Genomic DNA, 16,050 nt, shown 5'->3' on the forward strand with positions numbered 1-16,050 from the left:
TTGTGTTTCAGTTTCTGTCTGAGGAGTATTGTCTAGACGATGTGTTGCTGTACATTACAAGAGCAGACCTCAGGAGACTGTCTCTTCGGTGAGTCTATCTGTCTACCTGTTACAACAGAATTAGTAATTTAAATTCAAGAAATAAAATGTGCATTTTGTCTTCTAGTGGGGGTGTGGAACTACGTGTTTGGAAAGCAATATTGAAGTGGCGAAGGGATCATCGTGCATCCACCAACTGCGAGCGACCGGAAACTAACCATAGGTTGTCAAGGCATCCCAATCACGACAATGGTGTGCTTAGTCGGAATTGCAGCGAGAGTCCAGATACTACAGATTAAGCTGGTAAGACACGATGAATGTTTTTGAACTAAAATGTAACTATACAAATTTTAAAAAAATATGTGATGGAGAGGCAACAAACAAGTGAAAAACAAAATCAAATTTTGAAACCGAGGAACAAGGGTAAAAAGAAATAATGAACAAAGGAAAAGGAAAGAGAAAAAAGGGAAAGGTATATCCTGGTGGTAGAAGATTAGAAACATCTGACAGTTCCCCATTCGAGACTTAAGATCTATCAAGATGGCCGTTCAGCGAGTGCTGATGCCTGCTCTCTTCATGAGGCTCGAAAATGGAAATCTGCTATTCAGGGGCTAAGAAGAAAGGGATGTACAAGAACTGGTATTGATGAAGGAGCCCATTTGTGTGTGTATAAAGGTGTGAAGTATGTCATTGGCCCTTTGTATTTTCATGTTTATCGTCGTCCTTTCTTTCTTTCTTTCTTTCTTTCTTTCTTTCTTTCTTTCTTTCTTTACTTATTTTTGTTGCTCCCTTTCACCCCACACAGACTTGTCATCGTGTTTGTTGTATGGTGCATTTTCCTTTCTATTTATATTTCATGATTTGGCATTTATTCATTACTTTCCCTTACTTATATTAACCCCATTGGGTTCCTTTTCTCCTTCTACAGTGTTTGTCCTGTGTTCCTTTCTGTATGCATCTGCATTTATCTTGTTCCATCTATATTATACTACCCCTCCCACATCAAAACTGAAATATATCAAATTGGTTGCGTAGTGGGTGTTGAAGCCCACCGTCCTGATGGAGCTGGGCGACAGAAAGAGCTTGTCAAATGCACTGACTGCTAACCAATTGCTGTTTGGTGGCTTAATTTGTCAGTACTGTAATCACTATGCTGGTTGTCAATCAGATGAATGGGAAAATATATGTGAGAGTTCTTGTTATTCTGATTTATTAATTCTATTTAGTCCAATGAGTATAGTGCCTGTTTAACCCATTTGCATAATTTGATGAGTTGTTGTCCTGTGCAGTGTTTTAGCGCATGAATCAAGTTATGAGCTCAGCTCGCAATGACAGTGTGGTATGGGGTTAGATCCAGCTAATCAATACAAATTTCTTTACTAAATCATTGTGTTATTTACATATATATATACTTTGACAACACAGTGTCTTGCTTATCTTCATATACTAGATTCTAAGTTCTCACAGTACACACTGTAAGTAACTAGAGGCGTGTACTTTTGGTAAACAATGCTGACTGTATTTCTGTGTGACACTGGGATCGTCTAACAACAGTTTATTTTCATCGGCATTCAGTAATCATTGTGGAGTAGAACGGGCATCGCAGTAATGACGACGAGAGTTTGGAAGTTCTTGTGGATAGTATTTTAGATGACGATTATGGTAATAATGACATTTTGGAAAATGAATCAGAGTTCGAGGGTAGTGATAGTAACAGCAAAAGTTACTTGAGCGCAAAGGTAATTGAAGAAAGTGAGAGTGAAAGTGCTGCGCCAGGTCCTTCCAAGCACGCGCAACTGATGACACAAAAGAACCGTTGTGGTTGGAAATAGCGGAATAAAGACAATATTCCCGGGACATATATTTCAAAGACAAGTATAAGCTCAAATGCGTTGATGTAATAGGTCTACTCATGGCAGCACGAGGTGCTGTACCTCACTTTTTGAGGAATTTTGAAAAAAATATTGCATTCCCACTTCTGTACGAGATAAGATAGTCTCCATAGTACTAAGGAACAGTTGTCAAATTCTGAATCACCATCTTAATCCACACTTCTGGGTCATCATCATCATCATCATCAATGTCCCACTCCAATTGCCTGGGTGTGATTAACAAGCCTCCTCCACTCCTTTCTGTCCTTCCACTTTTCCTGCTCCATTACTTCCGCCACATCCAATCCAGCTTCTCTAATGTCCTTCCAAATCTGATCCATCTTCTTGATCTTCCAACTGGTCTCTTTCCCTTAACTTCACTTTCCAATTCACTTCTTGCTACCCGTTCCTTTCCCATTCTTTTTACATGTCCGAACCATCTCACTCTTGCTTTCTGTATCTTCTGTACTAACGGTTCTATATTTAGCTCTTCTCTGATTTTAATACTTTGAATTCTCTCTCTTCTTGTCTTTTTAACCGATGTTCTTAAAAATTTCATTTCTACTGCTTGGATCTTACTATCTTGTCTCTTATTAGTTACCAACGTTTCTAGTCCATATATTACAATTGGTATGAAATACTGTTTATATAATGTTAATCTCGTTCTCTTGGGTACTTCATCCCAAAAAAGCTCTCTGACTTGATGATAAAATGTTGTACCTTTACTTAGTCTGTTATTAATTTCAGGATTGATTTCATTACTTCCGTTAATAATGCTACGCAGGTATGTAAACTGTTCTTCATCTATGTTCATTTGGCTTCTCTTTTTCTCTTTTCCACAGTGCGTGACTACAGTTATCTTTGTACTAATTACCATTCCAAACTCCTTCAGATTTTCATTCCAAATGTCCAGTCTCCCTTGTACTTCCTTTTCTGCCTTTCCTCAAATCACATCATCATCTGTAAATACCAAAGCCTTCACTTCATCACTACTAATACTCTGTTTCACATGTTTTATGATTCCATCCATCCATCCATCCATCCATCCATCCATCCATCCATCCATCCATCCATCCATCCATCCATCCATCCATCCATCCATCCATCCATCCATCCATCCATCCATCCATCCATCCATCCATCCATCCATCCATCCATCCATCCATCCATCCATCCATCCATCCATCCATCCATCCATCCATCCATCCATCCATCCATCCATCCATCCATCCATCCATCCATCCATCCATCCATCCATCCATCCATCCATCCATCCATCCATCCATCCATCCATCCATCCATCCATCCATCCATCCATCCATCCATCCATCCATCCATCCATCCATCCATCCATCCATCCATCCATCCATCCATCCATCCATCCATCCATCCATCCATCCATCCATCCATCCATCCATCCATCCATCCATCCATCCATCCATCCATCCATCCATCCATCCATCCATCCATCCATCCATCCATCCATCCATCCATCCATCCATCCATCCATCCATCCATCCATCCATCCATCCATCCATCCATCCATCCATCCATCCATCCATCCATCCATCCATCCATCCATCCATCCATCCATCCATCCATCCATCCATCCATCCATCCATCCATCCATCCATCCATCCATCCATCCATCCATCCATCCATCCATCCATCCATCCATCCATCCATCCATCCATCCATCCATCCATCCATCCATCCATCCATCCATCCATCCATCCATCCATCCATCCATCCATCCATCCATCCATCCATCCATCCATCCATCCATCCATCCATCCATCCATCCATCCATCCATCCATCCATCCATCCATCCATCCATCCATCCATCCATCCATCCATCCATCCATCCATCCATCCATCCATCCATCCATCCATCCATCCATCCATCCATCCATCCATCCATCCATCCATCCATCCATCCATCCATCCATCCATCCATCCATCCATCCATCCATCCATCCATCCATCCATCCATCCATCCATCCATCCATCCATCCATCCATCCATCCATCCATCCATCCATCCATCCATCCATCCATCCATCCATCCATCCATCCATCCATCCATCCATCCATCCATCCATCCATCCATCCATCCATCCATCCATCCATCCATCCATCCATCCATCCATCCATCCATCCATCCATCCATCCATCCATCCATCCATCCATCCATCCATCCATCCATCCATCCATCCATCCATCCATCCATCCATCCATCCATCCATCCATCCATCCATCCATCCATCCATCCATCCATCCATCCATCCATCCATCCATCCATCCATCCATCCATCCATCCATCCATCCATCCATCCATCCATCCATCCATCCATCCATCCATCCATCCATCCATCCATCCATCCATCCATCCATCCATCCATCCATCCATCCATCCATCCATCCATCCATCCATCCATCCATCCATCCATCCATCCATCCATCCATCCATCCATCCATCCATCCATCCATCCATCCATCCATCCATCCATCCATCCATCCATCCATCCATCCATCCATCCATCCATCCATCCATCCATCCATCCATCCATCCATCCATCCATCCATCCATCCATCCATCCATCCATCCATCCATCCATCCATCCATCCATCCATCCATCCATCCATCCATCCATCCATCCATCCATCCATCCATCCATCCATCCATCCATCCATCCATCCATCCATCCATCCATCCATCCATCCATCCATCCATCCATCCATCCATCCATCCATCCATCCATCCATCCATCCATCCATCCATCCATCCATCCATCCATCCATCCATCCATCCATCCATCCATCCATCCATCCATCCATCCATCCATCCATCCATCCATCCATCCATCCATCCATCCATCCATCCATCCATCCATCCATCCATCCATCCATCCATCCATCCATCCATCCATCCATCCATCCATCCATCCACAATAATGGCGACGGTGCACTTCCTTGCTTGAGACCTCTTTTGTATAAAATATTTGAGTCACCACTCCCCACACTTGAACACTGCTTTTACTCTCATGATACATTATTTTCATCTTGTTAATTAATGATTTTGGTACATTCCTTTTCAGTAGGCATTCTTATACCTGTTTTCTCTTAACTGTATTATAAGCTTTTTCCAAATCTAAAAATACAAATATGATTTCCTTGTTCCTTTCCAGATGTTTTTCCATTATCGTTCACACTGTAAATATCATGTCTATTGTTGATCTATTTGGTCTAAAGCCATTTGTTCTTCCTCTAACTGCATTTCTGTTATATCCCTTAATCTTTTGTCTATGACTTTCTCCATTATTTTTAGCCCATGTGATAATTTTCACATTTCTTATTTCCTTTTTTGAACAATGGTACAATGCTTCCTTGTTGCCAATCTTCAGGTATCCTTTCATCCTTCCATGTGGCATTGAGGGCTCGGTATAGCCACTGTAGTCCAATGCTTCCTGCTGCATTAATCATATCAGCATTGAAATTCGTCTTTTCCACTTGCTTTACCTTTAGTCATTGCTTTGAAGTTCCAACTATGTTACCGAGTTCTCTTCTTTTTCTCCATCTATTACCATTTTCTTGTCTCCTTCTTCCTCCGAGCGGTCATCCTCATTATAAAATTTTTCAAAATACTTTGCCATCACCTTTTGAAGATCCTTTTCGTCTTGTACTATGGATCTATCTTCTCTTTCTAATGCCTTGGTTTTTTCTTGATTTATTCTTTTCGATTTTATTACTCTGTATAATAGTTAGATTTCCTCGACTATCTTGCTCAGTTTTGTTGGTAAACTTCCCAACATTTCTCATTTTCTTCCTTAATACTCCTCTTTACTTGTAGCTTCAATCTTTTGTATTCCACATGTAACCTTTCTATATTATTCTCATCCCTCTGATACATTTTTTGCTTTTCCTTATCCATTTCTTTCTTCACCTTGTTCCTTTCTTTTATTTCTTTTTTTAAATTTGTCTGCCCACCACCGTGTCTCCTTTTTCTTAACCTTTGCTTTTGTTTTTCCACATACCTCAATTGCTGCTTCCACAAATGTCTGTCTTAAATTGTTCCACTCTTCTTCTCCACTTCATATTTCCATGTTAGGCAACTTCCTTTTTATACAATCTTGGAGTGCCATTCTTTTATCCTCCTCCTCCTCCAATTCCCAAATCCTGATCGTTGGTTTCTTCTTCAATACAATTTTAGGGATTTTTACTTGTTTTAATTCCACAATTAATAATCTGTGATCACCCTCCATACTTTCACTGGGGATTATTTTCGTATTAAGTCCAACAGGTCCAACAGTTTCTCTCCAGCTTCATTTCTATCACCATAACCATGTGGGTATTTTCGAAATTTTACATCATATTACTATATTTTAATATTGTAATTATAATTGTAATGCTGATTACTGTATTATTGTCATGTGGGTATACAAAGTCCTTTGGGGCTACCTGCATTGAGAGGCAGTTTTGATGGTGATGATGATGATTGCTGTTTAAAGGGACCTAACATTAGGTCATCGGCAGTTTTGTAAACAATAAATAATAGATACAAAAAATTTAGATCCGCCAGCCATCCGAACTTGCAGTGTTTTTAGAGTACACAGGTGCGCTCTTTTTGAAGTTTTTTCATATGAAACATTTGTACCACAGTCAGCAGTCATTTAAGGAATGAAGAATGGGTGATAACTTTCAATGGCATTTATGCAAAATTTGAGTGAGTTATCTTCATTAGTTAGTATTTTATGTATGTTTTTGTGTGACAGGTATGCTTAAACTACTGGCGGGCAGATTAAATCTGATTCCACAGTCAACAATATGGCCATTTATTGTGACTTGAATGAGTTAATTTCTAATCAAAATAATGCTTTCATTAACCATCTGTTTTATCACAGTTTTTGCTTATCCAAGGTAGTCTTGATCCACATCATCACGCATAATCGAGACTACTGTACATTTAAAAAATTGATTGAATTGATCACTTTTCTTACTGGTACAGTACTGTACTTTACATTCTCCAGCAGTCAGACAGAGTTTTCTGAATTGCAGTGGTATTTTTTCCAATTGCCTACCTTTCCACTAAAACTTCAGCCTCGGATATTACACACTGAATCTATCTGAACCACTCGTTGTAAGGTGAATTCCTTTTCCCTTAAACTTTTGATGGCAGTGCACTTAGTCGCTTCTTCTAATAACATGTAGCCGGGCTGAGTGGCTCAGACGGTTAAGGCGCTGGCCTTCTACCCCCAACTTGGCAGGTTCGATCCTGGCTTAGTCCGGTGGTATTTGAAGGTGCTCAAATACGACAGCCTCATGTCGGTAGATTTACTGGCACGTAAAAGAACTCCTGCTGGACCAAATTCCGGCACTTCAGCGTCTCCATAGACCATAAAAGTAGTTAGTGGGACGTAAAGCAAATAACATTATTATTATTATTATTATTATAGGATGCTGTTGGTGGTGATTTGTCCATCGGATGGGGACGTAAAGCCTTGACCATATCCCTTGGTGCTATTCAACTGGAGTAGGCTATGTGCCGGCACTGGGTTTCACTCCCTTCCTTCCTTCCTTCCTTCCTTCCTTCCTTCCTTCCTTCCTTCCTTCCTTCTATCATATCACGTCATTCATTTCTTCTCATTAACTCCTCTGAAGAGGTTGATGTCAGGAAGGGCATCCAGTCATAAAAACTTGCTAACGAAAATTTATTTCATTTCATACTTAACCCCGTACAGAAACGGGACATGGGTTGGATATACATATATGTTGTGTTTGGTTAGCATCACCTTGATATAGATGTTGATTCCCATAGGGAATCTGAAATATTTGTCCTGAATGAGTAAATTTATAATGTCCAATAACGGACCATTTATGTTGGTATTAGCATCACCTTGTCATTGTCAATGTAGTCCTCAGCCTTACAGCCATCAAAACACAGCTTTTCCTAGTTTTATAAGTTCTGATTGTCATCCTCTCTTTCTACATTACCAACAGTTTCCAACATAGAAAATCCAGCCATCTTTAAACATTTTATCACAGTATCTGGAAGTAACTTCTTCATGGCTTGATTTATCTAATACCAGTGTAGTTGGTCCGTTATTGGACATTATGAATTTTCCAGCTAACTCATTCCTGGTTGTCAGCTTTTCGCCCCAGTGTGCTAAGTTGGGCTCATCAGCACACCTACCAAGACGCATGGCTAATGCATACCGTGGAGGCCACTGCATAGGCTACTTGTAGCCACAAAAAGTGCCAGTGCACTATGGGAGACTTTGTCTCATTTGCAGAAATTGATGCCTGACTGGCCATCAGATGATATAGATGTTGATTCCCATAGGGAACCTGACCAGACCCCGTGGTGCTATTCGACAGGAGTAGGCTACATGCCAGCACTGGGTTTCACCCCCTCCCTTCCTACTATCATATTATGTCACTCGTTTCTTCTCTTTAACTCCTCTGATGAGGTTGAAGTTTACTCATTTGGGACAAATATTTCAGGCTCCCTATGGCAATCAACATCTATGGCATTGATTTATCTAAACCACTGTATCCAGAACAGACAGTTTTCATGAGTTGAGGAGGCAGATGCCGCAGGCTCTATTTTGGCAAGCAAAGAACACATTAGCAATTTGTAACAGAGCTCTTGAGCACAGTTCTTTCACCTCGGTTCATCAGGTGAGAAAGGCTAGTGGTTTTTGTGGGGAGGGCCTGCAGATTAGCAGAGTTTGGCGACTGTTACTCAGTGTTAAATGATGAAAGAATTAATGAACTGAGTCACACTGCACAGGTGCTCGGAACACCAATCTGGGAGAGAGGTAAGGCGATGCTGGCGCCACCAACTAGCTCTCTCCCTGCTGTAGAAGTACATCTTGACAAGGGCTACCGTAGAGTAGTTGAAACATCGAAAATATAAACGTGATTAATATGTCAACACAGCCTAATATCCTGGAAGAATATCAAAGCTTGTCAGTTGACATTGGCTGTGAAAACCTACACCAGTAAATTGACAGGCTATTTGTGAAATACCATACGGAAAGTGGACTGTCCAGGCAGTCCATTTGGTCAAAGGAAATACCCACTAGTTAATCCCAAAAAGAAGAGTTGGGAAAGAAGGAATGTACTGTACTTTATACAGTACCTGCCCTTGCATCACAGATAGTCTAGAATCAGTATTGGAAGGGGGGGAAGGAATACAATAGGACAGACTGTGTGGGAAGGGGGAACACAGAAAGAGGAGACAAAGACAAACACAAATCACAAATTACTAGAGCAATCTCCACACCTTTGTACACTGCAGTCTTGAGATAGATAGGCTCTCTCTTTATCATTCCCAGTTCTTCTACTTCCATTTCTTCTCACCCCCCGACGAGCTCGTTTCTGCTTCCCAGTTTCATCATGAGGGCAGGCATCGATACTTATTGAGCGGCCTTCTTGATGGTCTTCAGTCTTGACACAGGAAGAAGAAAGATAGATAATGCAGAAAAATTAGATAAAGTTAATACAGGTCTTAAAAAATTAGGGGCACAGGACAAACACACAAGGAAAAATAGGTCCCAAAAGGATACTATCATTATTGGAAAGAAACAAACAAGAGTCGCATCAAGTCATATGTATAAAGAGAGAGGAACAAGAAACACAGTGACAGGACAGAGAGAAAGGAGAAGACACACAAAAGGACAATCTCCACACCTTCAAGCACTGCAGTCTGCAAAGAGATAGGCTCTCTTCTAGAAAGTATAGTATGGATAAAACATTGCTAAATGATCCACTTAGAAAGATTGGAAATTTTCCATTTAAGGGCATGTTTGACAGTTTCTGCTTGATCCGGGGTGATTTGCATTACATTTTACACCCAAGTCAAGGGAATGGGATAATTTTCCATTAAAGGCACATTTCTGCTTAACAGATGATCTGTTTGGGACAGGTTTTATTGTATGTATACCAGCAAGGTTTTGAATTAGAACATCAGTAAGTTTATATTTTCATTTACGAATACTAAGCTGCTTGAGAAGGCCTGGTAGACTTTGACATGTGGTGAAGCTGATTTGTCAATGCCTCAGATTAAACTTGAGGATTGTTTTTATTTAAAATTTCTGTCATTCATTGTATCTTTTGAATGTTGTGATGTTTTATTCCAGATGGAGAATGTCCACATGGCTGTGTCTGACCCTGGAACTGCTAGTCAGGATAGAATACTACCTCAAGCTACCTGTACAGAAACCTGGCTGAGTACATGGGTCTTCCTTTTACTTCTCAACCCCTTGTTTAAAAGCTTTCAATGTGTTACTGAGTGACCTTGGAGGACAGATCTATGAGGTCACTAGAACTCGCTCTGACCATGGAGTACCATCATTCACCACCACCACCACCACCACCACCACCACCACCACCACCACCACCACCACCACCATCACCACCACCAAAAGAGTTATATTCACATTCTCTCTCCTCCATGCCCTTTATGTGCTATTTTCTGTTCTGTATAGTGTAATATTGCATAAACAACACCAGGAAATAACATTACTCATTCAAACATTGGGTTGTATTCTGAAGATCTAAATTTCATAATGAATTGCCAAATTATTTAATGAGCCAGTGTGTGTGTTTCTAATGGCTCTTGGAAAGATAAGTAATGTCTCCCAAGGCATATTAGGTCAAAATTGAACTCCAGGAAATCAGCAGTATTTTGATAATACATATGAGAACTAGTATTTAATTAGTCTTCTACCTTACACAAAATGTTATATCTCTTTTATTGCAGTTATATTTTCTAATATATAATTATTGCAGCTTTTGATGTACCAGAAATGAACAGCATTAATTTTAAACAATGTGTCCTAAAATGTGTCATTAATTCTATCAAAGAGCAATTTTGCTTAAATTTCTCATTTGAATTTCATTGAATTTTTTCTATTTTGGTAATAGATTTCTATGTAATAATTTCATAGCATGTCAGCGTCGTGGTGTAGGGGTAGCGTGCCTGCCTTTTACCTGGACACCCCGGGATCGGTTCCTGGCCAGTGTAAGAATTTTAAATCTGGACTGAGAACTGAAACATGATTCATTCAGACTCATGAGACCAACTGGGGAGGGCCTGATGTGAGAGGCACTACACCCAGAAAATCCTGCCTGTGCCACCGTTTTTTTCTGATTTAGTTTTTTTAGCAGGATTGCATTAAGTCCTCTAGTCCGCATCTACATTTCATTTTGTAGAGAAGTTGCATAGGAATTTTAAAGGCTGCCTCCCTTCCCTCCCCCAATTTATACAGTGTTCTTTAATCAGAAGTATTGTGCAATCTAATTTAACATATTACTGTATATTAGGTGCCACAGTGGATCAATGGTAGAATATTAGACTCATAATCCCAAGTTTGTGGGTTTGATTCCAGCTGAGTTACTGTAGTTGATTATTGAAGGGCAGTCAAAAATCTTGGCACTCCACATCATTGTTGCTGGCACCTCTGGTGGCACATTCAGTATCACTCGACAAAAATTCAGTTGAACCATAGGAACCATCCATTAAAATCCCACTTTTGTTGCTAGACAGCTGCGCAATCAGAATGTCAGGATTGTTAGGCAGACCACCTAGATACTTCCGCTTCAGGTCGGCAAGTTGTTAGCTGAGGCTGTATGATTATTAATGTATTTATTTATTACTAGCTGATTTACCCGTGCTTTGCTATGGAATTCAATATTTTATACAGAATTCTAGGTTAGGTAGTGTACACATTGAGAGCAAGATTGTATTAAATTGCATAGCACTTAACGTTACCCTAGAAACGCGATGGGAAAGTCACCAAACGTCTCTTCTCATATGAAGACTGGGTTAGGGAATTTTCATATTGATGCTTTCATGGCCCCTAATTGTGAACATAATGATAAGCTTTTGGCCTTTTGCCGTGTCATAAAACAAGGTAAAACTCTCTACATTTCACAGAGACTTTGCTCTGCGTCTTCAGAAGAAAATTTCATCTGTTCACAAACAGGAGAAAGCCCAAAAGCTTATTATCATGTCTGTTTATTTCCTAGTAATCCACTCTTTAGTTAATATCTTTAAATTTTTGATACAGAAAGCTCTTTGAATATGTGTGTAGTGCCATCTCCACCTTAAAATATATTTCTCTGTGGAAATAAAAATACTTGTGGAGCCCTCTCCAGCCATCTGGCTATATCTTTAGAATATTAGTTTTCCATTTATTATTTTACAGGGTTAGTCTCTCTTATTCCAGAATTGTTCAGTTCATTTAAAAAAATAGTTATACAGTGAAACCTCGATTCTCCGTTTTTCGAGGGACCGTGAAAATAAAACGTACAACACGGGAAAACGGAAAATCCGGGAATGAATGAAAACTATCAATTTGGCTAAACATCACAAAAATGAAATATGTATAATTATAATCTTACAAAAACTCCTAAACCAAACCAAACTACAGCCCCAGTGAGACTTTGCCTGCCAAGCGACCGCTGCTCAGCCCGAAGGCCTGCAGATTACGAGGGGCGCATCGTCAGTGCGACGAATCCTCTCGGCCGATATTCCTGGCTCTGTAGATCGGGGTCGCCATCTCACCATTAGATACGGTAGCTCCACAATTAAAGGTAATCACGTAGGCTAAGTGGACCTGGAACCAGACTTATATCTAGGTAAAATTGCCTGACCTGGTCGCAATCGAACCCGGGCCCTCTGGATGAGAGCCGGGCATGTTAGACCGCGAACCGCATTAATTACCGGTACGCGAGTTCAAAATCTCGATACTTTATATTCAATTTTACAGGGGAATCTTCGTCAGTTTCCCGTGAAAACTTCTTTCAGTTCAGCAACTTTGATTACGCTAGCCAAACTCTTCGAAAAATCTAACAACGCAAAGCCAAACGACAATCGACCACAAGTACGGTAGCTTTTAATTCTCTCATCTAATACAATAAAGCATATTAGATACAAAAGCACCCAAAATGATGGCGAAATCCGTTCATTTCTTAATCTTTCATTGTAATTTGGTCTCCGGTATACTGTTCGTAGTCAGTTTCTGGAAATCTCGTACCGCGCAAATTAGGCCTACATCGACTTTTAAAGGTTATGTTGAACTCGAAAACATGGTTTCGAATGTAAGTATCGATTCTTAAAAGTTCTCGAATACATTATATTCAATTCTGCGCGTCACAAATCCAATCAAATTAGAAAGATAAAATAAATATCAAAACTTCAGAAATTACGGTTATTCGTGACCTTGAGGTCATCTGGAAAGTGCGCTCGCTGCACATGTCAGTACGAGTTTGAAATGATACCAATCATTTAAAATGTATCGTGCGCAAGTAAAACGACTGCGGTTTTTGGTATTTTAACACGAAAACGTAAAATTCCCAGTCTTACATTAGTAACAGTAATAGGCAATCCCAAGACCTCCCATGGCTTTCTTTTTTTTTAAATGTAAGGTGCAACATCTGTTTTCGTCTCGCTAACATAATCATGTACGATAATATAAAAAATACTGAATTTGTGTTAAGGAGCAGTTTCGATTCCTGCCTGAAAGCCCACTTAGGTCTGCAGTGCCCTGAGCAAAGTGCCGAAAACCCCTTCGGCAGTACGATCGAAAAAATGTAAATAAGAAAACATCTAACCCTGGACATAATATGGACGTTTTATAAGTGCGAACATTTGACGAAACTCGTTTCGTCTTCACGCAGAGCTGTAGAAATACGCCGTGTCTTCTAGCAATTGCTGTGGCCACTCTCTGCCCTATGATTTTCCGAGATTCTCTCAACAATACCACCCGAATGCGATGCTAAGATGGTCCCTTATGCAAGTTCACCGCCGATCGCCGAACGCCAAGATCCATAAATATGCCATAGCCGTCCTTTCGTGAGATACAGTTTATTAAAAAACGATTGATTGAGGGTTTAGCGTTGATGGGACTGGAATTTCTGGACGGTTGATCCGGGAAATCGTTTCTTCGAGGAACGGATAATGCGGGACTTTTACAACGTGATTTAATTATGATGCTCTCGGGACCACGTAATTTGAACGCATATTCCGGGAAAACGTACTTTCCGGGAACGGATAATCGAGGTTCCACTGTACCTACTTCTGCAATTTAAAATAACAAAGTTATTATTGTTTGGTGCAAATAATTCACAATTCAAAAAATTCTGGACATAATATGAAGTGAATTGTACATAGAATGTAAAAGTAGTGTCAAGTTTTGTGCTGAGTTAATGTTAAAATCTTGTGACTACTGTAAAGAATGAAACTAGTTAAAAATATGAATGGCTATATCTTGAGCTACATGCTCTTTTGCAGTGAACACACATGTAACAGAAATATGACTACACAAAGTCAACCTGCAAATAACTGCATAAGAAGTATGCTTAGGAGAGTTGTTTCATAAGTCATGGTAACTATGTTTTATCTTCTTATTAAGCAGTACCAATGCAAATCCTCTTGATACATTTGAAGGCCACTAGAATGTGCTGCTCATTGCTAGCACCTAATTTGGTTTGGGTGCAGGAGCTAGTCCTGCAATTTCAGAATAACAGTACATCAGGGCGACTAGAAATTTCAAAAGTCTGTGCCGAAAGCAAACAAAATGTAAATTGTATAACTTACATCTGAATATGTTGCTCTCATCTCTCGAACAGTCAGGTCCTCTGGGAAATGACCAATACACACATTATTGTTTGTTATCATTAAATTTTCCCCGAGTATTTTCCTTATCCAAAGGCTTCTTCGAGTTTCATTTACAGGAAAAGAGAATACTGGCACATATTCTCCTTTATAATAATTACTTTTGCAGCTGGGAACACAACTATTACCGGTAGACATTTTCAGTATTCACTTACACAACCACAAAGCATAACTACAGAGATGAAGCTTCAAAACCACCATTCAGTGTCTCTAGGAATATGAAGAAATGCAGTCAATGAGGTAAAATTATATATTTACAAAAATAAATGTGGAAATGTCACCACCATACCCAGCAGCCCGATGTGTGATCATGATGGCAGTGGTTCATCTTACATCAGTCTTGGAGAACGGTTGATAAGATGCTTAGTGCCCATTGCAGAAACGGTATTTAGAAGATGTTTACGGTTAAACAGTGTCTTAAATATGGCTGCCGCATTGCAAAGACGTTATTTATTACTTAGACACTGTCTAAAACCGATGTTCAACCGACCATGTTTAAACACTGCTAAGAACACTGTTTAACCTCAAATTTTAAGAGTGAATCACAATCAGAGGTTATGCGCCATGAAACATATGACACAAGGGACAGTCCGGTAACTGTCAACTTGACTACAATTCATTGTAACCAATATATTTTATTATATTTGGGATAATTTCCCTGGAATTATAGGTCACTTCGACTACATCCATATCAGAATAATTTGTCCTGATTGTCAGAGGGCTGTCACATACATAAACCGGGAGGGATCCAGTTACATTTACTGCCAAGTAAGCACACTTAATAGTGATACTAAAACCGAAAGCGATATTCTTATTTATTATATGGGCAAGTCGTGCTCATGCTTAGCCATATTTGAGTAATGTGTAGGAAGACGACAGCTGACTAACGTTTGATGCACACATCGCTGAATTTCATTGGTTGCGACAAGCTAAGAGTTGGTTAGAAGGTACTTCTATTTCCATTTTCGAACCAATATTGAAACTTTAGACGACGTCTAGCTAAACACTAGCTGAACATTGTTTATGCAATGGAAGATCATGATCGACTTAGATGTTGTCTAAGGTTTAACTAGTCATTGTTTCTGCAATTGGCCCTTAATGTTTTTCATTTCCATCATTGCACACTAACACCATCTGTTGGTGGCATTGAGTTAATACGTGTGGATCCACTGTGCTGCCCCATGTTTGGAAGATACAGTACAGTTGCCATAACTTATGAAACAACCCTCATATGATGATAAAGATAGGAGAATGAACAACTGTACATGACTGAGGGCCGGTATTATAATGAAGGTTTAAACTGAAACTTGAGTTAAATTGTAATTTGAGTTTAAACCGATGTTGAGTCTTATAATGGCCGGCCTAAGTTAAACTGAGGTGAAGAAGGAAATATATGATCTTGGTAGCAGTGACTTGCGAGAAACGATGACTATCGATAATGTTTTGCAGTGACTTGCG

At 39.9% G+C, this 16,050-nt stretch overlaps 1 protein-coding gene across 1 annotated transcript in view; it reads left to right on the forward strand.

The window, feature by feature from the left end:
* The window catches only part of Ask1 (apoptotic signal-regulating kinase 1), a 226,847-nt gene extending 216,557 nt beyond the window's left edge, over positions 1-10,290 (forward strand). Inside the window, exons 21-23 of the mRNA XM_067152155.2 lie at positions 12-88; positions 167-342; positions 10,052-10,290. Of these exons, the coding sequence (XP_067008256.1) occupies positions 12-88; positions 167-338 (249 nt within the window). The 3' untranslated portion in view covers positions 339-342; positions 10,052-10,290. The remainder of the gene's footprint in view (positions 1-11; positions 89-166; positions 343-10,051) is intronic.
* The last annotated feature ends 5,760 nt before the right edge of the window (positions 10,291-16,050 follow it).

This window comes from Anabrus simplex, chromosome 8 (assembly GCF_040414725.1).
Source record: "Anabrus simplex isolate iqAnaSimp1 chromosome 8, ASM4041472v1, whole genome shotgun sequence".
NCBI lineage: Eukaryota > Metazoa > Arthropoda > Insecta > Orthoptera > Tettigoniidae > Anabrus > Anabrus simplex.